The sequence below is a fragment of the Somniosus microcephalus genome, chromosome 3 (genome assembly GCF_052327205.1).
Source record: "Somniosus microcephalus isolate GS21.2 chromosome 3, FLI_Smic_1.0, whole genome shotgun sequence".
NCBI lineage: Eukaryota > Metazoa > Chordata > Chondrichthyes > Squaliformes > Somniosidae > Somniosus > Somniosus microcephalus.
Genome location: NC_140989.1, coordinates 297,922,786 through 297,946,414, shown reverse-complemented (window position 1 = coordinate 297,946,414; position 23,629 = coordinate 297,922,786). Strand labels below are relative to the sequence as shown.

At 41.5% G+C, this 23,629-nt stretch overlaps 1 protein-coding gene across 9 annotated transcripts in view; it reads left to right on the top strand.

The window, feature by feature from the left end:
* Positions 1-23,629, top strand: part of LOC147122084 (disabled homolog 1-like) — a 454,991-nt gene that overhangs the window by 402,838 nt on the left and 28,524 nt on the right. For 6 of the 9 annotated variants that reach the window (XM_085982823.1, XM_085982822.1, XM_085982824.1 and 3 more), the window contains 3 exons: positions 5,318-5,377; positions 8,138-8,191; positions 16,286-16,336. In XM_085982823.1, the coding sequence (XP_085838949.1) occupies positions 5,318-5,377; positions 8,138-8,191; positions 16,286-16,336 (165 nt within the window). The remainder of the gene's footprint in view (positions 1-5,317; positions 5,378-8,137; positions 8,192-16,285; positions 16,337-23,629) is intronic. The other 3 variants (XM_085982827.1, XM_085982825.1, XM_085982829.1) reach the window with 3 other exon arrangements.

The window sequence follows — 23,629 nt, the reverse complement described above, 5'->3', positions numbered from 1 at the left end:
ACCCACGCAAACACGGGGAGAATGTGCAAACTCCACACAGACAGTCACCCGAGGCCGGATTCGAACCCGGGTCCCTGGCGCTGTGAGGCAACAGTGCTAACCACTATGCCACCGTGCTGCCCTCTGGAACATGCCAGTTAATCCTGGCGGCCTCACAAGTGGATGGCTTACTAGCAGCTGCAGCTCCACCATTAAAAAGGATTTTTCAACAATGATCATTTGCAGGTGACAGAACTTTATTTTCTCAGGTCTGGGGAACTTTTAGCAGGCCTACTCATTGTGGAAGTTTTGAAGCTGAGATCCATCTCCAGTGTAACCTCCTGGGAAACCCCTCTTCCCACCTTGACTGAGCGCTTCCTCAACTGAGGTATATACCTGCAGCATGGGGACCATTTATTTTCTTTCCTCCTGAACCTCAGATTCGGACGAAGACCAGCCACAGCAGCAGCAGAACCCGTTACAACAGCAGGACCAACAACAGGAGCGCCAACCTGCTGCTCACCCACCTGAAGCTGCACAGGCCAGAAGGCGCCAGCGCATGGAAGCACGTCGCCGCAGGAGATACTCCCAAAACAGGGTTTACAGACAGAGGATGAGCTACCTCAACATGACTGAGCAGCCGTGCCAAAGGACCCCGGCTCAGACTTTCACGAGAGGTAGTGGGTGACATCTGCGCAATGCTGCAGCAAGACCTGGAGCCCAGAGGTGTGGGTGGACACCCCTTACCAGTGGCCGTCAAAGTCACCACCACACTCAACCTTTTTGCTTCAGGATCATTCCAGAGATCAACAGCGGCATCTCCCAGGCAGCTGCACACACTTGTATCACGCAGGTAACCGATGGCCTCTTTGCCAAGGCGCACAATTACATCAACTTCTCCAAGGACCAAGCAAGTGTGAGCCCTGCATAGTCGAATAGTTAAGTGAATGTGAACATACAGAGAGAGGGAATGGTTAAGGGTGCAGGGATGTAAGGGTGAGGTGGGATGTGGAGGAGGAGGTTGACGAAGCAGAGTGCTGGTGATGAGAGGCAATGGGGATCAGATTGAGGGTGTTGGGGATGGAATACTCACTTTTCCTGTGCGGAGAAGGTCATGAAATCTCTTTCTGCACTGCAGGCAGGTTCTGCTGGACATTGATATCACATTCACCTCCTGTGCCACTTGCAGCCACACAGCTTTGGTCTGTTGTGGAGGCTTTTTCCTCCCAGAAGAAGGAAAGAGCACTTCCTTATTTGCTCTTGCTCCCTCCACAAGAGCTTGGAGGGAAGCCTCATCGAAACGGGGTGCACACGTTGGTCTGCTGCTTGACATGGTTGGAGCACAAATCCCTCAGAAGTATGAACCAAAAGTTCTAAGGCAGAAAAAGAACCAAGGCTGCTTGCAGGCCTTAAATCCAGCTGCATAGATGACGTCATCAGAGGCGAGTTTCTGCAGCAAAATACTCATTGGGCCAGGGGTTCCCACACACTGGAAATCAAGTGCCCAATTAGGGGAAAATCGGCCAATTGTCCCGACTCACATCGGAGGCAGGGTCGGTGACCACCTGACACGCCCCCCAGCCCGCCCCCAATGGCAAAATCCATGGTGCACAGCCCATGATTATCCATTTATTGATTTCAGTGGGTGGAAAATTATAGGCAGTGCAGCTATTGGCGAGGTTCTCTGCCAGCAAAACTGACCTGGAAAACGAGTCCTAAAACGTTACTGGAGGTCAGTCAAGTTTTCACTTGCACCATTTAAGTCCTTTGAAATTGTTCTCTTTATAAGCCTTGTTAGGATGGATTCCAAATGCATCAGAAGACCCATCTTTCATCAATCAGTCTAACACTGGCTGTATTTCAGCAGTCCTTCAAAAGCTCAAGTAGAGTAACAGCAAAAGGAATATAATCCTCCAGAAAGACAAGTATGTGTCAGACCTTGAAATGTGGTATTAGTGATTTTCTTTTGTAAAGCACACTGGGCGAGCCCAGCAATTCAGTTCGAACACTTGAATCCCATCTAAAGGATTATGGTTGACTCTCTCTCAAACCCACTCTTTTTTGTCAGTTAGTTTCAGCTTTCAGTTTGTGACGATGAGGTACTCCATCTTAAAGGGGAAGGGCAGTCTGATATAATTCACCTTTGCCCACCTCAGATGCAACATTCATAGAATGCTGTTGATGATCAGCAGAGAGAAATTTACCCAATGGACATACGAGAATCAAATAAAAAGCATGCTTCAGATTATGGCATCATTCTCTGAAACTCTTTTTGGCCACTGGTTTATGTTCTTTTGGGTGCTGCATTCTTACAAACCTTAGGTTATAGGTAGAGGTCATTTATAATTTAAAGAAAGGCTTGCATTTATATAGCACCTTATATCTTTACCAAACATCTCAAAGTGCTTTAAATACAATGATTTGCTTCTTTGAAATGCAGCAGCCAATTTACACATTATGGGATGAATTTAACCCTATCCCGCCCGGCAGAAACTGGGCATGGGGGGGGGCGGAGGGGTGCGCGGGGGGCATTTAAAATAGAGTGTGTTACTTACCCACAGTTACCCACCCCAATCTGGCTGACTGCAATTTTAAATTGCAGGCAGAAAGAACACTTGCCCAAAGGCAGCAGGGTCCTTCTTTAAATATGTCGATTACGTCACTGGGGCCCAACTGCAATATTAACCTAAGGTTTGAGCGGGGGCTTCCTTGCCAGCCAGAAGATGTCACGAGGTGGATCTGGTGCCAGAAGAGGCCCAGAAAGTTCGCTTATTTAAAAATGTTTTAAGGTTTCCTTGTGGACCAGGAATGCTCCTACAGGCCCCACAAGGAGACCATTGCGCTCGTCCCTGTCCCAGGCTTCCCTCCCTCTACTCTTCCCTGACTAATATCCCAGTTGGACCCCTCCTGATCACTTACCTTGTACCGGAGACCATTCCCTCTGGTCCCTGGCGGCAGTCTCCTGCCACCTGATTTTAACTGTCAGGCAGCTGCTTCCAACTGAGTTCCAGGCCGTTTGGTCAGAAAGTCGGTCAGCGGAATGCTAATGAGGCCCAGCCATTAAAGTCAGGTGGGCCTCTGCGGTGCCACTCCTGGATGGGCCAGCCGTTCACTAGGCCACATTCCCAACCAGGACTTAAAATCAACACATGAGATGAATGGCCAGTTAATCTGTTTTCAGTGGTGTAAGTTGAGACAGGAAAGTTTGCCAAAACACCAAATAACTTCCTACTCTTCTGCAGATGGCTCCCTGGGCTCTGTAACATCCAGTTGAACCATTGGAGCACACAGGACCCTGGCTTCATGACAGTGTAGGACTCTATCAGTGCTGCACTGGCATGGCAGCCTCAGTTATGTACTCAACCCCTGGGGTGGGGCTGGAACACAGTAGTACATGGGGACAAGAGTGGTATTAACTGAGCCAAGCTGGCACTAGTGCATCAGAATCAACATCCCTAGGTAACAGTTACCTGTGTATTCATTTTTGTCTAGAAATTCTCCTGAGTTATATGTATCCTACAGCCAAAGTCATGTACCCACTATGAGTTTGCCCATGAGATAAATGTAATGAGCTGAGGAATTTCTAGCTATTTATATATTTTTTTTAAACTATCTTGTATCTTCTACCTTAAGTGCTTTCTATGTACCATCCATTATATTCATCTTCAATTGCATCCCTTTTGTTTACCTGTCTTTCATCCAACCTACCTCTGTTGCACTCTTTCATTTTGTTTCCCATCGCTTCCTTGTATCCAGTTATCTTTTCTACTCAGTTAATTTTTCATCTCTTGACTTTGTTCTTTAGTATAGGTGGAATCAGTTTACAAGGTTTATAGATCAATATCACAAAACACTATGCTACCATTGGAACTTTGGTATCAAGACACCCAACGTACTGAGCAGAAATGTGGCACCTTTGTTGTATTCATTTGATATCAAAAATAACCCTTTCCTGTGGGTGAGTTTTGGGATGTATATGCACAATGTAGCAACCACACATCATCTTCAGGCATCTTTTGAATTAAACCTAGGTCACAGACATCTTAATTTCACTTCTTTGAACACTAATTTTCATCACTGGTGCATGCCTAAGCTTGGGAGGTAATAAATCTAAACTTAGCATAATCAGACAAGTACATTGATTGTGTAAGTTCACAAGTCCAGCTTGAGGAGGAATCACCTAGCACTGCAGCCAAACAACATGCTGTAACTGAGACTAGTCCACAATTGGTTATCAGAGTACTCATGATGTTGCCTATGAATCTAACGACTTGCTTGACAAGCAAAGAAAATTGTCTAGGACAAAAAAATGTATATAATATTATTTGTAAAAGAACATTAAAGCTCCCCAATGACTCATCATGTTTATTTAGTGTATAGCTGAGCCATATGAACCAGGATTGGCCCAAGTTAAATCCTCAGTTTGTCCTGAGTTACTTGATCTCAGTCAAGGTGGCAATAGAACCACTAACGTTAGCTTCATAACCCCTGGATGAGGCAAAGAGTTCCTGTTTGCTATTCAACAACCCAGCTGGAAGTGTATATTTGTAGATGCCAGGTAAGGACAGGGTTGGGCTCAGGTACTTAGTTTACTTCTATGGTAAAATATCTTGCCAACAATCATTGTCCAAGCTCACACATGCACAATGGCCATTTGACTAGGTACCAGTGAAGTTGCACTCCAGCAAGGAGTTGAAACTTTCAGGAAGGGATAAAATTGGCATTAAGAAATTGAAAGAATATTAAAGGTCAATTTGCAGAATAGTATCCAGCTTGTGATGAACTGTGGTAATACCTATATCCCCATCTGTAGCATTTATTTTTGCATTAAACAGTTAAAATGTACACTTTATACACAAGGGTTTAGATATTTGTGTGTGTATTGTCTAAAGGGATCATGTCTTATTTCATGTCTGAACTGTTTGACTTTGTTATTGAAAGTAAATAAGAGATTATAGTATTGGATTAACCCCTTAAGACTTATAAATTGTGATGGTATGTTACAGCCAAGCATTGGTAAAGAAATCTTCTCTTAATTGAAATACAGATGATTAATAATTTCAAATCTCTGAACCCTGCTTTGATATTTAGTGTCCTATAGACAACAACAATATAATAACAACAATCTATGACTGATGGATTATTAGCAGAGTAGCCAGTCTGATTCTGTGCTTCTAACATACTTGTAGCTCTGCGTATCTACCTATACTATAAAAGATTATGACATTGCTGGTCTTATTCTACTTTTGATTTTTCTTTGTACCCACTTCTTAAATCACCATGTGCTTTCCTACTGTTTTGCCTTTGTGCTTTCTGCTTTGTGCTGCCAATGTAACAGTACATTGTATTTGAGGCTGGACATGAACCAATCCGTGAAACAGAGGAGAGCATTTACCAGGTACAAACTTTTGATATAATCTATTTGATTGAGTCATTTTTCTGATTAATATGGTAGATACTTTCACCAGTACAATTTCTAGTTTATTAGCCTCACTCAGTTTTGCTCTTCAAAAGGCAGAGATATTTGTTACCACGTTTAAGTCTTAAGACATTGTCAACATATATATTAATATTCAATAGGTTTAAAAATGATTGGCAGGTTAATGGTTAAAGATCATGGCATAATTGTAATGAAAACTAAGCAATGTTCCAGAGTAATAATAAAATGGTATATTATGCAGCATGTCGAAAGGTTTCATATGTGAGATTGTTAGTGTTACAGTAAGATATCACAGGGACAGAATTAAATATGCGGCATGAAACACCCACAGTGGGGAACAACTTCAGACAGAATTGAGGAAGTTATAAGCTATAACTTTAAAATAACTACTGACATCAATTTCATGTTGCAGTTGTCTAGGAACCAAGAACATAATTCAATCTGGTTTGATGCGGTGACTCTAAATGCATTAGCAACAGTTGCTAAGTGGGGCAGTCTCTTATAGTGTCACCAATTTCATTTCCATGTTACATTCTTGATGGTCTGAATAATCCTGAGCATTGTTTAAACTGGATGGATTTGTTCTAAATGTCATGCCTATTGAAATGTTAAAATTGTTTGCTATGTGCTGCAATTTGGTATATCACTTTCAAATGTAACATTCGTTCTGCAGGATTACAAAGCAGGTCTTATGTAGTCTGTTGGTAAACCCAGTCCAACCTCTCCAAGGTATTGTATGCTCCCAACACCCACCATGGTCAAGGTCAGAGAAATTTGTCCTTGTTCTGGTTGGGAACTTCAAGTAGCATCTTCACTAGCTAACTGTGTTCAATTTGCTCACTGCCCACTGTCTGAAGAGCTGTTGATATTCCAATTGGGCCTAGAGAAAGAATTCAAGCCTTCCAAATCAGACAATAATTCAAATAAATAAGAAAGGCTGTGAAATATTAACCGTTTATCATTAGATGTCACTAGCACCAGCAGTAAATATATGATATATTTACAAAGCATACTTAAAGAAATTATGGGCAGGATATTATTCATGTTTCACAAACTCCTCCACAGTGGTAAATATTTGCCATAGTTTTGTGTTTGAATTGTGAAGGCAAGTATCAAAGTAAAATCACCATTGTGATAACTCTGCTGAGATACATTCCACTCCAGAACTTATGACACAATAGTGATTCTGACTTCATAATTTATTAACAATGTGCCCTGTCACTGTAGCTGGCTGGCATGTCTGCTCCTATTGGGTTAATTGAAGTTTCAGAATAACTGAAACTAGGGTAGGTGAGATCTAATGGAACCATATTATCAGAGGGTGGTATTGTATATGTATTTACAGTATTAGGGTGCGCAGCTTTAGTATATTTAGAGTACTGTAATTATGAATAATTAGGCATTCACCTATTGGCAATGGCCTTCTTTTGCTTTTCTTAATCAATGCAAAAGATGTGATTTTGTTAAGGTTATGGAAGTATAGCAGGTAGGTGAAAGAGAAATTGATTCAGTTAATTTTAAAATAAAACATCTCAGAACCATACTTTACTTATAGTTTTGTGATTGCTTTCAATTATATAAGGTCTAAGAATGGCAGCCTGTCAATGATGTGGCATCGTGTGTTGGAACACCATGGTGCTGTACACAGTGATGGGTCGAATGTCTGATGTCCTCCACTCTGCTGAGTTCCTACTCTTCGCCACCTCACTCTGATGGGGCACTGAGTTCCTGCTCTTCGCCACCTCACTCTGATGGGGCACTGAGTTCCTGCTCTTCGCCACCTCACTCTGATGGGGCACTGAGTGGAGAATTGATTTATTGCTACTGAGAGTAAAGAAACATTGAACAGAGAGTTATCCCAGGCTCTCTTGGTGCACCTTTTCAGAGGAGCATTGTTGGAGGCTGGAAGCAAGACACCTGGTTTGAGAGTGGAAAATCAGAGGGTGTTTATATCCTATTTCTTTTAACACCTGTTAATTTGTAATGCTTTATACTAAACAGAAATTTATGAGTGATAACTGTATACATTTTCTCCTGTATTGTTCCAATATTTCTCACCTTAAAGTCTACGTGTGTCCATATAATTCTTTTCCGGCATGAAGATGGAGGATGGGGCAATGTTGACTGCAGACTTCTCCAAGTCTGATATCAGTGCTGTTCCCAGAGGGAGTTGCGAGTCAGAAAATGTCTCTGGTGCCTTCCCCCTCCCCCAGCTGGATTGTCTTACATTCATATACCATTTACCTAAAGCTAATAACTGATCAAACTTACCCAACTAAGGTAAGCAAGCATAAGGGAGCAGACATCGCTGGACTCTACTGCTTAACTGAGCTATGAAACCCCACTGAAACCATGGAATATTCCTTCTATTTGATCATTTCTAAATAAACTGTATAATTGGAACCCTACATTATGAAATAAAAGTGACCCTGGAATCAATGAATTGCATCTACTGAATATGGCTGCAGACTAGGTTATTGGAGTCCTTGATAATTCCATAGCAGTGGTATGCTTCAACATGAGGCTACTTGGGAGATGTAGCAGCATATCCCAGGAATAACATGTGTCTGACTGACTAGCCAGCACTGTTTGACACTGCTCTGCCTTTGTGGAATCAACATTTTTTCTTTTAAACCATCAAAAATTATATGGTTCCACAAGAATTTTGTGACAGTATGTGATTGTTAATAGATTTTTTTTTGCTGATTGTACATCCAGGTGCCCACAAGTCAGCAGAAGGAAGGTGTCTATGATGTGCCAAAAAGCCAACCAGTGAGTCAAGTCTAGACCTTTGTATCTTGTGCTTTAAGGAGCATGCTTTGTATCACTGATATTTTATGTCATTCATTGAGTTTATGTTTAAAAATATGCTGCTTCTTCAATTCTGTTTTTCAGGCTAGATGTGTCAGCTCATTGAGCTACTCTAATATATGTCTTTATCTAACCTCTGGGTGTGATGCTTAGCATCAATTTCCTCAATGTGTGAAGACTTAATCTACTACAATGTACCTCTGCATATTCTAGTAAATTCAGCAATATTTTTTAGCATTTTGCCCTGGTGGCAAGAATCTAATTATTTGTTTGGATAGTTTGAATTTGAATAGCGAATCTAGCAGTTAGAATGGCCAGAAGTACCCACCTAATGTGATTGAATAGTCCTAATAAAAACTGTGGGTTTTGCCTATTATCAGGTAATCATGGCAGAGAGTGTAGGAGTGCAATTGTTAGTCAAGTATTGAAACCAGTCATTCATGGCCAGTAAAATGGTTGACTATTACTTTTGAATAATTATTACAACCTTATTAATCTGCTTATTTTCTATGGTTACATTGATGTGAATGGCACATTCAGATAGGATAGTGCCACTCATCACAACTGCAGTGACACACTTTGGAATTATGATATTGGTGGTAAATAATAAGTGGTCAATAAATTAATGTAGCATTATGGATTACAAGGAAATGGAGGAGAATAGAAAAAGAAAGGTAAGTTAAAAGGTACAATAATTATTTTATGTCATTGCTAAATTAATCAGTCAATTAATTCATAACCGTTGCTAAAGCTGCCTTCAAGATGTTTGGTTTTCTCTTGGATGCAAAAACATCTTATCCTCTCAACAACTCAACTTTCTACAAAGCACAACTTAATCCAAGACGAATACTACTCCTATATCTGTAGAAACTCTCCTAACTTCACACGTGAGGCACTGCAAGACATGCTGCAAGAAAATATTTGTCTAATAGGCTATCTTTCTGTTGGCTCTAGCCTCCAACTCCTCCCTCCCCCACCCCTCTCTCTTTCACACACACACACATATTTCTGGTCTTGTTACTTTAATCAATACGCCTATGGTTATTGCCCCTTTTAATTTTCCTCCCATGTTCCTCCTCAGTGCCAGGAATCCCATTCTACATGCTCTTGTCACTATAGTCGATGGGAAAATCACATGGGGCACAGCTGTAATTTCCTGAGATGTGCTCTCTGTGTCCCTGAAATATCTATCTATGTAATTTAAAAGTCTTGCATTTACTGCATGTCTGTAGATCATGGGAAAAATGTCCATCACATGTCATTGTTATAGCCCAGAATGTCCACCGCACTTGTAAAGTGTCAGACATCTAAAGTATCCATCATACAGACAAAGTTTCAACTGGTCAAAAGATCCTAATTGACTTATATTTTATTCATGAAAATAAGAAACAACTGAATGAAACTGATTTCTTGAAATATAATTAAACAGGTAGGAAAGCTACCCATGAGGAAAGCAGGAGAAAGGAACAGAAAGAAATCACTCAAACGTTTGTTGAAAGTGCTTTCTGCTGTCATCTTGGTTTCCCAGTAGCCTGAGGAAATACCCTGTAATGCTAATAATAACATTTCTAACATAATCGTACAAAAAAAAAAATTAACCACAACAAAACCATATAGAATTTCCTTTTCTGTGTTCACAATCACTTCAACAATGTGTGTGGCCCTCAGGAGCTTGGTGCTTGTGTTTTAGTTTCTTCTATGGTACCATCTTCTCCTGGGCTTTCTCGTTTCTTTATTGCCCAAAAATTGTACAGCTTCCAGCCCCGTGGTCTGCACATGTGCAAAGGGACCTTATTTTCCGTCAGACCTTTTTTAAAATGTTACGCTCCCAACAAATTTCTTCTGTGTTTATTTCTTATTGACTTTTTCTTCTTCATAGTTCCTGGCTTATTAGGCCCTATTTTCCATATGACCTTTGATCTTGTTTCCTGCTGGTATTATCGTTTTCTTTTGTACTTCCTTGTTCATGCCTTATCTCAGGTTTTTGTTGGAGATTTTTTGCCTCTCCTCTATTCTCTGCAGATGCGTGACTGACATAGATGCTAATCCAGAAAACTCCCAGAAGCTATAAAAGCCAATGCAGCCCCAAGAAAGCTAACAACTGAAAAGCTTCAAATGTGGGCATATGATATGCAAAAATCAAATTTCCAAGTGATTGTTGACATTAGTCCCAAATATCAGATAATAATCCATAATGAAATGATGTAATAATGTAAATAGTAGCAGGTTGTGGGTTTATTCATATCATAAAATTACTGAAATAGAAATAAATGTAAGATTGACCCAGATTACCTGTGCGCATAAAGACATAATTCGCCAATAAATTACAACTGGAAGGTCCTTTAAAAGTTTCTGATATAGTTGCTTAATAACAGAACAAATGAACAGGTTTGGAAACCAGTTTTACAGAATAGCTCTATAATTACTCACATACACAATATAAACATTAATTTATTATTGCCCCGCTGAATCAATTTACTTTCTGTTCACATTTCCTGTTCTGCCTCACTTCACAAACATGGTGTAAAAATATTATTATGCTGTCAGTCTACCCCATTCTCAGTCTTTGGGACAGAAATTCATTTGTGCCTTTTTTCAGGCCCAGAATCTGTGTTGGGCAGCAGCGGGCACCCCAACTGGGAGGTTTTATTCCCCTCCACAAGTTAAAAGATCTTGAGGCAATTGATAACACGCAGTGCACTTTCGAACATTACAATTTCTCGAAATAAATAAACATATTTCCCCAACTGGCATTTAGGGTACCACTTTCAAAATCAATTCTCTACATAGTTTACACTGCCTTATTCATTGTTGACTGAGTAACGCTGGATCTGATACAATATAATTTGGATGTTACTGAGTTTGGTGGTTGTAAATAATAAGCCTTTTAAATTGAACTAGAGTATTTTACTCAGAATTTATACAATAGTTTAAGAACAACCTGGCTGGAATGAAGGAGGGACGATGTCTCTCTTAATTGTACATAACTGTGGCTCATTCTAGCTTTCCTAAACTGTATATGTTATTTAATCCAAGCCAGAAAGCAGCTGTCTGCGTTGCATCCTTCCTTCCGCTTCTTCCTCTTCTGTGTCTTCCTCTTCTGTGTCTTCCTCTTCCCTCTGCGAGCAGCTTGTCCCCTTTGCTGCCTCTGCTTCATCTCCATGTGCCCCCCAGGACTGTGAGTAAGTGGTTTTCTCAGAGGCCTTCCTTTAACATCCAAAGCCTTGCAAGCATCCAGCAGCAATCCCTGCACACTTTAACAACTTTTTTAATATATTGCACCAAGCCACTACTGCAATAAAACATTAAAAAAAACACTCTAAAAGCTGAAATTGAAACTAACCTGAAACACGTGTGTGTTCCTTTAAGAAGCGCTGACAACGTCTCTGCAGTGCTGCTGCTCGCACGTTCTGCGGTGCATGGTTAGGAGAGTTATGGAGAGTGGCGACGTCCAATATCGCAGTCATGTGTCAAATCAGGCATTGCACACTGATTGACGTCATGATGTGCACATTTGCATTGGAGAGACGACGCTGGCAATGGCAGCGCTATCAGCCTCTCCAAAATGGCGGTTGCCGTGTCCCCCACCAGAAGCGGGCGGAAGCGAGGCGGCGACCATTTTTTCAAGAAAAATGGCGTTAACGGTCGGCGCTAAGGTCGGGAATTTCCTGGCCAAAGAGTTTCAGATGAGGAAACCACCCAGAGGTCAAAAGTGTTAACCAACCAACAAAGGTGCTTTTATCTGTGAAAACAACTTTAAATATTTTTGTATTTTGGCATTGCCTAGAGGACAGAACTTTGTTTCTGGAAGTTGCAGTTAACACTATTTATAAATTAAAAACAGTAGAATTTTGTACCTGATTGAAGGAGATCTTTGAATTCCCATTTGCTGCTGCATTTTATCCTCTCAGGCGGAGGTAAGTATATGCCACAGCCGAGGTTATCTCAGGCCACACCAGCAATTAGCCACGATAAACACTGCAACTAGACTCTTTGTTTTATCTTACTCAGCGTGGTAGTCCTGTCTTGCTGAGCGTGTGCTGTGTTATAATATGATTGCTATTTTTAGGATTCTAAAGGTACTAGATAATGTAGATCATGACAAACTACTTCACCTTGTCCAAAGCAGTAGAACCAGAGGACATGGCTTGTGCTTAAGGGGGGTAAATTCAAAATTAATCTGTGAAACAATATTTCAGTGAGCGAGTGGTCAATCTATGGAACAGGTTCCCTAGGGAGACGTTGGAAGTAGTTAGTATTGATTCATTCAAATGCAAATTGGATAGATTGCTTTCCAGAAATGACAGTTTAGGATACAGTAAATGAGTAATTTGAGACATACCATGTGATAAGTGTAGCATGCTTGGGAGGAAAATGGTGACTTGGACCTATGATTATTCAACAACTCCATTATCATTGTATTATGTGACTACCAGGATAGTAAAAGGCGAACTAGATGGACCTTGGTCTTTTTCCGTCTAGCAATTCCTATGTTCCTATGGAAACTGAGCGATGGGGCAGCCGCACCAACTGCAGGAACCCAGAAGCTTAAAATGGGGGCAGCTACACATTGATTTTGAAGCACAAATACAGACAACAGGGGCAGTTGGTCTGCATACCAACTGTCCACATATAATGTGAAAGGTTGGCATCTTGGACCAATGTGACCTGATCAGTTACTTTGACCAATTGAAATTTTAGCCGTTTCACAATTCATTTGCACCTTGAGTGTGCTGGAAATGTTATGTTATAGCTCACTTTTAATAGGTTTCTGCCCCTTTGATGCTTTGTAGAGATCACACATCACACCCTCTGACCCCATGGTCCAACCATGTGACCGCATCCTGTTGTTCTAACAGTGTTCCCTCTGACTCACATGTTAATTCATCAGTGACAAATTTATAAATTGCTGCGCATCTCAAGCAATCCAAGTTAAATTTTGTTTAAAAGGAATGTACCGATTGTGAAAGTATCATTTAATACTCCAACATGGCTCCAGACATTAAGTGGTTTGTAAAACAAACATTTCTTCCCTGTTTCCATTTCTGTTCAACTAAGAACGTGTAAAATGTGATCTAGAAAACTATTTCAACCGGTTGTGTATCTCTTTCATGAATAACACATTAGCGATGATGCTGTCTGTTTTTTAAAATATTGAGTACTGAACATCATAATAGGGATAGCCTCCTGTTAGTTCATGATGTAAATAATCCCTGTGCTTCTTATTGTCAATGTGAAAATTGGTCTAAAATCCATAAGGGAAGCTAGCTCAACTGAGTGGGTCAGTCAGAAAAAGAGAATAGCCCATGTGGATTATCGAGAAGGCAAAGTATAAAGGTTTGGTTTTTAAATCCTATTTCAAAAGTGAATGTACCATTGGATCCCATTGCTTGTTCACATGTCATCCATTCAATCCTTTTTAGAGTTTGCTTCAACATCCCCCCTGCATCCCAGCAAATGCCTTATATTTAATACTTTAAAAGCTGGTCCATGGTTCAACACAGTAGTGAAAAGGTGCATTCCCAGGTTGAATAGATACAAAATGTTGTTAATAAATTAGTTAAGTCACAATACAAAATACAGTAATGTCCTTAAAAGAAAGCAGTAGTCTACTACTGTATATTTCACTTAAATTGGTTTAAATATGCTCAATTTCAACATTCTCAATGGAAACATAAATACTTTTTGGCAACAGGGAAAAAAATGAGGTTCAACAACCTGTTTTGTTTTCACTAGATCTGAACTCTACCTTCCCACCTTCTAAGCATGTATTTCAGCCCCTTCTGTCTCCACAAACACATCTAATTACTTCTTTATACTTCAGCAAACTTCCCTAGTAACCTATTTCAAAACTGTGTTATTCTTTGGGTGCAAAAGTTCTGTCTGACTTCCCTTCTTGCTCTAAGTTTCCTATTTTTAAATTTGTGTCCTCTGAGTTGTCATAAGAAATGTCTTTCTTCTTTTACTAATTTCAAACTCAGAGCGAACCACTGAACCTGCAGTTTGTTTCAAGTATTCACTCCCATGTTCTATAGGAAGCTGAATTTCCAGTCAGGTGTTGGAACCTCAATCCCAGTGCTCTGTTGTTATTCTGGGACCTTGCTGTGTGCAAATTGGCTGCTGTGTTTCCCTACATTACAACCAGTGACTACATTTCAAGCACTTCAAGCCAAGTACTTCCTTGGATGTAAAGCATAAATGCAAGTTCGTTCTTTTCATGTAAATAACCAAACTTTTGCTATTCAATCTTTCACTTAATATTTTAGAAGAAGACTTAAAAAAACTCAAGTGCAGTGTAATTAAAAACATTAAGGCCTAGAAATTGAGTTTGCGCTGCGCCAGGGCTTTAGCGCCGGAAGTTAGCGCCGGCGCTAAGTCCCTTTGCGCGCGCCAAAAATTCAGTAGCGCCGCGCCCAAACGGCTGCCGGCGCTACTGAAGGGTTTTAGCGCCTGAAAACTGGCGCAACGCGCCGCATTGCGGCGCTATTCCGGCGCTGCGGCGCCCGCTGCGGTGCGGCAGGCTCGGGAAGTGCAGGCCTCCTCCTTCCGTTAAGGAGGAGCTGCCTGCACCCGGCCGCGGCCCGCGCAAATCTCTTCAAAAATTAGCCCGGCACCTCGGACAAGTGCCGGGCTTGCATCTGTTCCGGGGGGGGGGGGGGGGGAGAAGTCCGGGGAGGGAGCTACGGGCAGGCGGTCGGCGGGAAAGTGGCCGGCCGCCGCGCCTCCTTAAAGCGCCGGCGCAGACTCCGGCAACACTCGTTTGCCGGAGCCTTAGTTGCGGCTGCCACTGGCGAGGCGGCCGCAACTGAATTTCGGCTTGGGGCCGGGTTACCACGGCAACCGGGACGCTGCTCACACCGATGACGTCATCGGTGCCGGCGCAGCGCTACCGGTCTACCGCCGCGGAAGGGCGCCAGGCAATTTAGGAACCGGCGCCAATTGCAGCGCTAGGCCCTCTAGCGCCGCAAAATCGGTGCTAAGGGCACTGAATTTCTAGGCCTAAAGGTTTTGAAGGTTAAAATAATTGTTACCTTTCTTATTAAGCTTACAGATACTAGTGCTTCCCCTGCCCCCCTTCCCACTATTGCTCTCTCCTTTTGATCTCAGTGACTTGAGCTGGAGTAGGGTTCCACAGGGTGCTGTCTGTCCTCTGGTGCCTTTGTCAAGTCACTATTCTTTGTGACTCATCTGAAATCTGTGCACGTTCTCACTTACCACCAGCGGTTGCTGAAAGAGTAGAGAGGGGTAGGAACCTTGATGGTCTTCTCCCCTCTGTAACATAGGGGCAAATTGTAATACAGGTACACTGACTGCTGCCTCAGCTCAGATCAGATATTCAGAGATTGAACCTTGAATTCCCCATCTCTATGGCTCAAACCACACAGTACATTTAATCTGGGATCTAGCTGTCTCAATGGCTCAGTATCACACCGTGCAGTACATTTAATCTGGGATCTAGCTGTCTCAATGGCTCAGTATCACACCGTGCAGTACATTTAATCTGGGTATTGTGTCTGCACAACTCTGGGTTGCAGGTGGTGCGCTTACCTGCTGGGGTCGCTGGGACCTTCATTGATGCTTCTAATCTCAAGAATAATATGATGCTTTTTACATTTGAGTAATTTTTTCACTGCGGGGGGGGGGGGGGCGGTTAAATTGGACTTCCTTCAGCAGAGATTCCTCTTATTTTTCCTAACCTCTTGAGAACAGTAACTCCACCTTCACTAAAGCAGAATTGTGGCAGCCTAGAGGAAGCAATGATCAATAAAGGAAGGAGGATTAAAATAATTAAGAGCAGTGTGTCCTTTCAATCAACAAATTGATACTTCAGTAAGAGCACTTCCTTTTATTGTATATGAAAAATCAATTTTGATTAGAGCTGCATCATATTTACTGCCAGACCAAATACATTTTACATTAAGATTAGTTTCATTCCTGAGCAATTAAGGTAGTGGCACCCAACCAGCTCCAAATAGAATTTCAATAATCAGTTGGCAAAATTCATTACAAAATAGGGTCCATTTCTCAAACATGAAAACTACCTTACTGTTACAGAATGGTGGCCTATTGGTGGAGATTGATGAACAACTGATCAAGATTGATAAGGTATGTGCCTCCCATTAAATAGATTGGATGTAGCTATTTGCAGTGTGGAGTACACATCCAAGTAGAGAAGGTTAGCAGGGTGCAAGAGGTACACTCTGCTGAACTTTGGCTCCCTGATTATTTCATAAAACTCTTACATTTAAGTCCTTTACAACTAATCATGACTCTGTCCTTTTTATGCAGGTAGTCTGTACACACACAATCAAATCTTTGAATAACTACATACTTTATTCTCCAACCACCCTAGAGAGGTCTGATAAAACTATCACTAGGCCTAAGTTTGTGGTCCTGTAATAATCCATCTATTCAGTGAGAAGCAAAGAAGCAACTTCCATTTCTGTAACGCTGATTATGTAGAGAGAGGGAGATGTCTCTGAGTGCTTTACCAGGCAGCTGATAGTCAGTGGACATTAAGCAGGAGGGAGAAAGGGAAGAGGATCAGTAGATAAGGATATTAAAGAAGGTTTTGAAGCCAGGACGTTAGGTAGAAAAATGAAAATGCTGAGAGGGAGAGCTCCAGATAGTGGGGCATGGTGGATTGGAGGGAATGGAAAGCAAGAAGTTTGGCCAGTTATGGAGGATCAAAGAGTGTGTGCAGGATATGGGGGTAGAAAAGATCATTGAAATAGGGAGGGGTAAGGCCATGGAGGGATTTGAAACTGAAGATGGCAATCTTAACAGTTGATTCTCTGGGACAGCAGAAGCCAGTGGATCTTGGTGAGGATAGGGGTAACGGGGATGCAGGTTGTAGTGAGGTTGAGCAAGTTATGGCATTTTGGATGACATAGATTATAGAGGTGGAAGCATAGAAGATGGCCAGGAGGGTGATGAAGAAATCCAGCTGCAAGGTTATATTTAGTATTTTGGAAGCAGGAAAATATCTACAATCATATACTGAGGATGAATGTGGCTTTAGAAAGGCTCAGAGAACAGTGACTTTTTGCTTTCACACTTCTCCTGTATATCACTGTGAAGCAAATGACTTCAGCAGTTCCTCAGCTGCCAAATAGATATGGTTGTCTTCTATCCAAATAGGGTTCCCTTTAACTTGTATGTTTAAACAAGTCATTGTTTGCACTCATACTATTGAAGTTGGACCTTACACAGCAGGAGAAGCATATTTCCAAGAAAAATAAATTACTTTTGGGATAATGGAATCGCAAAAGCTTGAAGGTGTAGAATGATATAACAGTATATCTGGAGAAACATGGAGCATTGTCTAACCTAAAGTATTCTGGAAAGAACAGGAATCCTATTATCCTTGATTTTGGATATGAAACACAGATCTAATATATATCTATGGGAGGTGTTAATTTTAGGTGAAATTAGATGAAGCATTCCAGCAGCCATTTAGCATATCCAAGCTCACATTTTAACATCATGAAGAACATCCTGAATGGCTAATCTGGTCGCATAGTGCATTGGAGCACTGAAGGCTGGCACCACAGAGTGGCAACACGTGATACCCCAGACCATTGCATTTGTGTGCTGAGCATCATTTCTAATGAGAGGCACCAGCTGAAGGCCAGATGCGTCCACAGGGAGGGCCACTGCTGAGTTGGACTTGTGCACCTTCCAATAACACAAGCAGGTACCCTGCTCTCCCTTCTTGACGAGGGATGATGTGCAGGGCAGGGGAATCCAATTGGAGAAAGTATTTTACCCTCACTAAAAAGTAAGCAAATTATGTGTCCCATGATCTTCCACTGCAAGGATGTCTGTTATTGAGACAAATTTCCAAGCATTTTCAAACTGGTGAATGCATATGAAAAGCTGGTGTGTACATTGCATTATTCCTGTTTTTAAAATATGCTGCTCATCTGTCATTGTGCTGCATGGATTCATTGCCATACAGTAGGAAGGGTTCATTCCACAGCAACTTAAGTGGAGGCACATGTGCTGTAAACTCTAGATGGTATATGAATACTGCCACACTCTGAAAAACAAAGGTATGTATACCAGAATCCCCCGATGTAGCTGATGTCTGGTGTGCCTTGTACACTAAGTAAAGTTCATTCTACCAGGCTAGTTTGGAGAAGGCTTTCATGTTTGGCCAACCTTCATAGTAAGGTATGTATTTCTGAGTCCTTCACCCACCTACCTATTACTTACCTTTAAAGAATATGACTGTTGCAGTGTTTTTTTTATTGTCTTCTTCTTCTTAGGCAGTCCCTCGGAACCGAGGATGACATGCTTCCACATTAAAAATGAGTTCGCAGATGACTGATGAGTCCAATGCGGGACCTACAGTCTCTGTCACAGGTGGGGCAGACGGTGGTTGAAGGGGCGGGTGGGTGGGGTGCTTGGGTTGACGTGCGCTCCTTGCGCTGCCTGCGCTTGGCTTCCGCTTGCTCCCGGCGAAGAGACTTTTTTTTATTGTAGACACATTTTAACCATCATATTCTCTGTTTTTATAGTCTGGTAAGAATTTTATGAAATTTGCTGAAAATAAATGGCAGTAGTTTTATTAATCATTTTATTTACTCTGGTATCTGAGTAACTGTTACATTTGACTTCGAGACAATATAAAATGGTATATATTAATAAGCCAGTTTACACAGTTTGCAGCGCTGCAAAGTGGTTCTGGCTGTGTAATTTCCTTGAGGTGTCAAGATGATGCACTCAGCTCCTTGTTAGTATTAACATTTAATGAGCATCCGTAGGCTGGTGAGTGGAGCTCAGTGCATGCATTTAACCACCCATGGACAGAACTTCATTTGCCTGACCAAAAAGTAACACAGACGCAGGAGTATAATTCAGGCCTTTTGGCTCCATGTCACTCTAACCAATAACTAACAACTTTAAAGCAATGCCCTAAATCTGGACATTCCACTTGAATTGTAGCCTGCACCAGTTTCAATAGTAATTGGCTGCTGATAAACTGGTGTGAAACATCACTGGTAATATTGATGCTGATATCTGCTGCAGGTAACAGTAAAGGCAATTAGTAATTTGTCCCTATTTCCAGGTTGTGGACCAACTAACAACAGTATATAAGTAAAAAGCCTTGGACTAGCCAGTCCAATTGTGATTACATTCCTGATTGGAGTATTGTAATTGCTCCTGAGAGAAAAACGAGGCAGTGGTTTAACACAACTCAAGTTTGAGGAAGGAAACAGGTTTTCAAATATTCATTTCATAATGTTATCTTCAGGGGAAGACAGTAATTGGGCCAGCTGGATATCACTGGGACTCTGTTGATGCTATAAAACTCGAGCATTTTAATTATTTTGGGATGATTCCAGATTGTATTTAAACATGTGTGTTCCATAATTCAATCATTTTCATCCTGTAAGTTAGTTTTCTTAAATCTGCTATTTTTGATCTTATCTTACTTCCTTCAGGCTTCAAAGATACAGCGGGTCCAGTACTGTAGTGGTTATGTTACTGGAGTAGTAATCCAGAGGCCTGGGCTAATAATCCAGAGAATATGAGTTCAAATCCCACGATGACATTTTGAAATCTGTTTAAAACAAAAGCTGGAAATAAAAAGCTGGTATCAGTAAAAGTGATGACGAAGTTGTTGGATTGAACCACCCAACCGGTTCACTAATATTCTTTAGGAAACAAAACCAGCTGTTCTTACCCATATGTAACTCTCTGCCTACACCAATGTGGTTGGTTCTGAAGTGGCCTAGCAACCACTCAGTTGTCCACACGGACTGCAGTGGTTCAAGAAGAAGGCCTTCTCAGGGCAACTAGGTATGGGCAATAAATACCAGCCTTGCCACCAATGCTCACATTCCAAGATTGAATTTTAAAAAATATTGCTCTGCATCAAATTAGCACTCAAATAGCCATTGATAGTCATGAACTCACATAGCTTTCCATTCATGTTGATGTGTAATTGAGATTATTTTAAATTTGTTCAACTGGGATTTGTGGGAGACTTTTTTTATTTATTGTTCTATCAAAGATTTTTGTTGCTTATTCACACCAAACACTTCCTGTGCTCATCATCCAATCCTTTTGCTGAGGAGTTTGCTCTATCTATTTACCAACGTTGTTTTGCTCGCATACTCTCACTGCTCACAATCTCCAGTCCTCTCTCAGTGAAATGGCTGAATCAGTACATCTCTTCCCTTCAATGGGCTAATGAAAATCTTACTTCCTTCAATCCTTCAAAGATACAGAGTTTCTTCATGCTTTTCCCAAATCTTACCAACAATAAGCACCACTTACATTTAATTGCCCTTATTTTCTCCCCTGAACTGAGCTTGAACTCTCACATCTCCTCTATTGTTAAAGCTGCCCCCAAGAAGATTGATTTCCTCTTTTGTGTTTTTCCTGAATTGCACTTATCACAATCTCCGTGAGCCCGGCACTTCTCTTGAGTGCCGGGCTCATTTGCCGGCACTCCCGATCCCTAGTGGCCCAGCTGGGCGCCGGGACGCGTTGTGCCAGGCCCCTCCCCTTTAATAAGTGGAGGAAGGCCTGCAGTATCGTGGCACGTAGCGCCGCAATATTGGCTCACAGCACCCCAAGAGAGACGCGGGGCACTTCCAGTAGCACCCCTCCTCCCTCTCGGGGCGCTACCTGGGAAAATCGACCGCAGGGGCACTAACTATTTTGGGGCGCTAAAATTAGCACCCCAGTGAAGGTACCCAATTTTTACCCCATTGTCGTCTTGCTGATATCTCTGACAGGATTATCTCTACTGCAGCTTCTGCGAATCTCAGCGCCTTGGTCATTGCAGACACTCCAAATAGTGCTAGTCCTTCTGCCAATATGTTTCAACCTTCAGGGACAGCTCCAGTGCACACACATATTGTCTCTTGCTCTTGCTCTCTCTCTCTCTCTCTCTCATCACACCCCCACTCCCTCTGAGTCACCTGCTGTGTTTCCAACTATTTCAGCCGCAGAAGCCCTTTAACTGCTGTACAAAACCACCCTGCGACAGACACCCAGTCAGGCGTGGGATTCTCATTCAAATCTTGTCCTGCATATTAAATGAGGCGCCCAAGGAAAATGCAGTGGGATGCCAGTGGGTGGAGGTCATGCTCTGCCATTCTTATGACGATCTCAGGAAACTCCAGCCCTTATTCGTCAATGAGATTTTTTATTCATTTGCCTTTTGAAGAAAGTAACAGCACTGTATAAATGTATATGCTTGAAAGGGTACAGAGACAAACAATGAAGATGATTCTAGATATCAGGAATTACTTCATGAGGAAAAGTTAAAGAAATTGGGCTATTTCTTTGCAAAAGAGACTTTAAGGTAACCTAATTGAAGTGTTGAAGATTATGAAGGGGATTGATGGTTGATTGACAGTTAATCCAGTCAACTTGTTCAGTGGTCAAAGGTTCAACTTGAAAAATAATTTAGAAGTAAAAAGGGAAGCATACATTTCCAACTGTGACCTTTTCAGTGGCAGTTGGCATTTGGAGCTCACTGTTCACTTGTCCGTGTTTGATGTGGAAAATCGGCATGGCTGGCAAACATTCTATTCAAACAGACTGTGCTCTGCTGAGCTGTTCCATTGCTCACTTCTCTCAACTTTACATGCTTGCATTCCTGCATCATGTGACTGCTGCACTTGGGACAGCATGGATTGACTGGCTGGGCTGGAGCTGATGGGATTCCCTTCCCCTCCAAAAAGGCCTCTGCACACTAGTAAAAGGATATGCTCCTTGTTAATCCATTTTTTTTTAAAGGGAGTGCAGCATCTCCTATTGGGTTCCTTTAGATCAATGAATTGCTTTGAGAAAATCAAAAGCCAGAGAAATCTTGAAATGTGGCAGCTACATCTAGTGAATTCTCATTCTTTCCTAATAAACTCCTTATCAAGAAATCTGAGCAACTGAAGGGCTCACACTTGTGAGCAATTCTCATCAGATGAAATGCACTGTAAGTGTAGGATGGACCCAGTCTTTGGTAGAAGCACGTTCCACCAGCTGCAGTTGTTTTCTCAGGAAAGTGTCCACAAATGCCACAAGGTACACTGCTTCAATCCCTCAGGAACTCCCAATGTATAGAATACATAATATGAATGGTTAATGAAGTGATCCATTCTGTTCTCTAAAAGCCAGATGTAAGCCAAAGCTCTTATGCAAGAACAAAAATGTGTAGAGAACACTGGCTAGAGGTGAAGGTTAAACAATCGGGGAGACAGAGAGAGAGAGTAACAGAGAGAAATCACAGAAAAGGGAAGAGTAACACATGAAGTAAAACAGGAAGAGGGGTAAAATAAGGAAGTATGGAATTGAACCTCAGAAATGGAGGGAGAGCATGAAAAAGACTATGGGACAGAAAAGTGGAAGTGGAGAATAATGTAAGGAAAGTGTTGTGGTCACATGAGGAGACATGAGGGGTCTCGTCTTAGGATATAGGACAGTACTGAGCTGTCTACTCACTCTGCTTGGGACAGAAAGAAAGACTAACCAGGCTGTGGAGATTAAGAGATACTGATCTGTAATTCAGGGACGACTAATTCAAGAAAATCTTCCTTCTGTTCTAATCCCTGGATTACAACACCAGTATCTCTCCTTTTCAGTAGTCTGATTGGTCTTTCAGTATTAGACTCATCAAGTTACAAAAAAAGAGGGATACAAATGTTGTAATCCAGAGATTAGGACAGAAGGAAGACTTTTTAAACAGTCGAAAGAGTAGGGCAGTATGATGGTGCTTCGATTTGATTTAATTGCTTGATGTTATGTTTCAAAAATTAGGCCATCGTGATCTGTAGAGAAATTAAATTAATTAGCATATTGAGTTAATAATGTTTAGATTACATAAATTGGTTATTATAAAGTTGTTTATCTGCTCTGGTATTAAGAGTGGAGTATCAAAAGTTTCCTTGGTCTTCTTGTGCTATAAGAAGTAAGCCTACACCCCATTACTAGTTACATTATTATTATGTCATATAGCTGCAGTAAATGTATTGATACAAAAATCAAGAATCACCTTGTAACTACCTATTGCATGTTTTAGGCCTATACTGTATTTAGGGCTGCTTTGGCTTGTCACCATTTTAGGGGCTGTGTAAGGTTTTTTTTTAAGCTGTTGGTCAATCTTTATTAGTTTTCTAGGTTGGCATATATGGGGAATCAAACAGAAATTTACTTATCAAAAAGTAACAAAATTATGAAATAGGCTACTATGAAAGGCCTCACCTACATGCTACCACTGAGTGACATCATCTGCTGGTACAGGGTCAGCTTCTATATGAATGCTGATGACACCCAGCTGTACTACTTCTTCACTTCCTTTGATCCTATAACCACTGTGCTGTGAAACTGCCTCACTGATAGGAAGTCACAGAAGAGTCAAAGTTAACCAATGTAGGTCAGCAT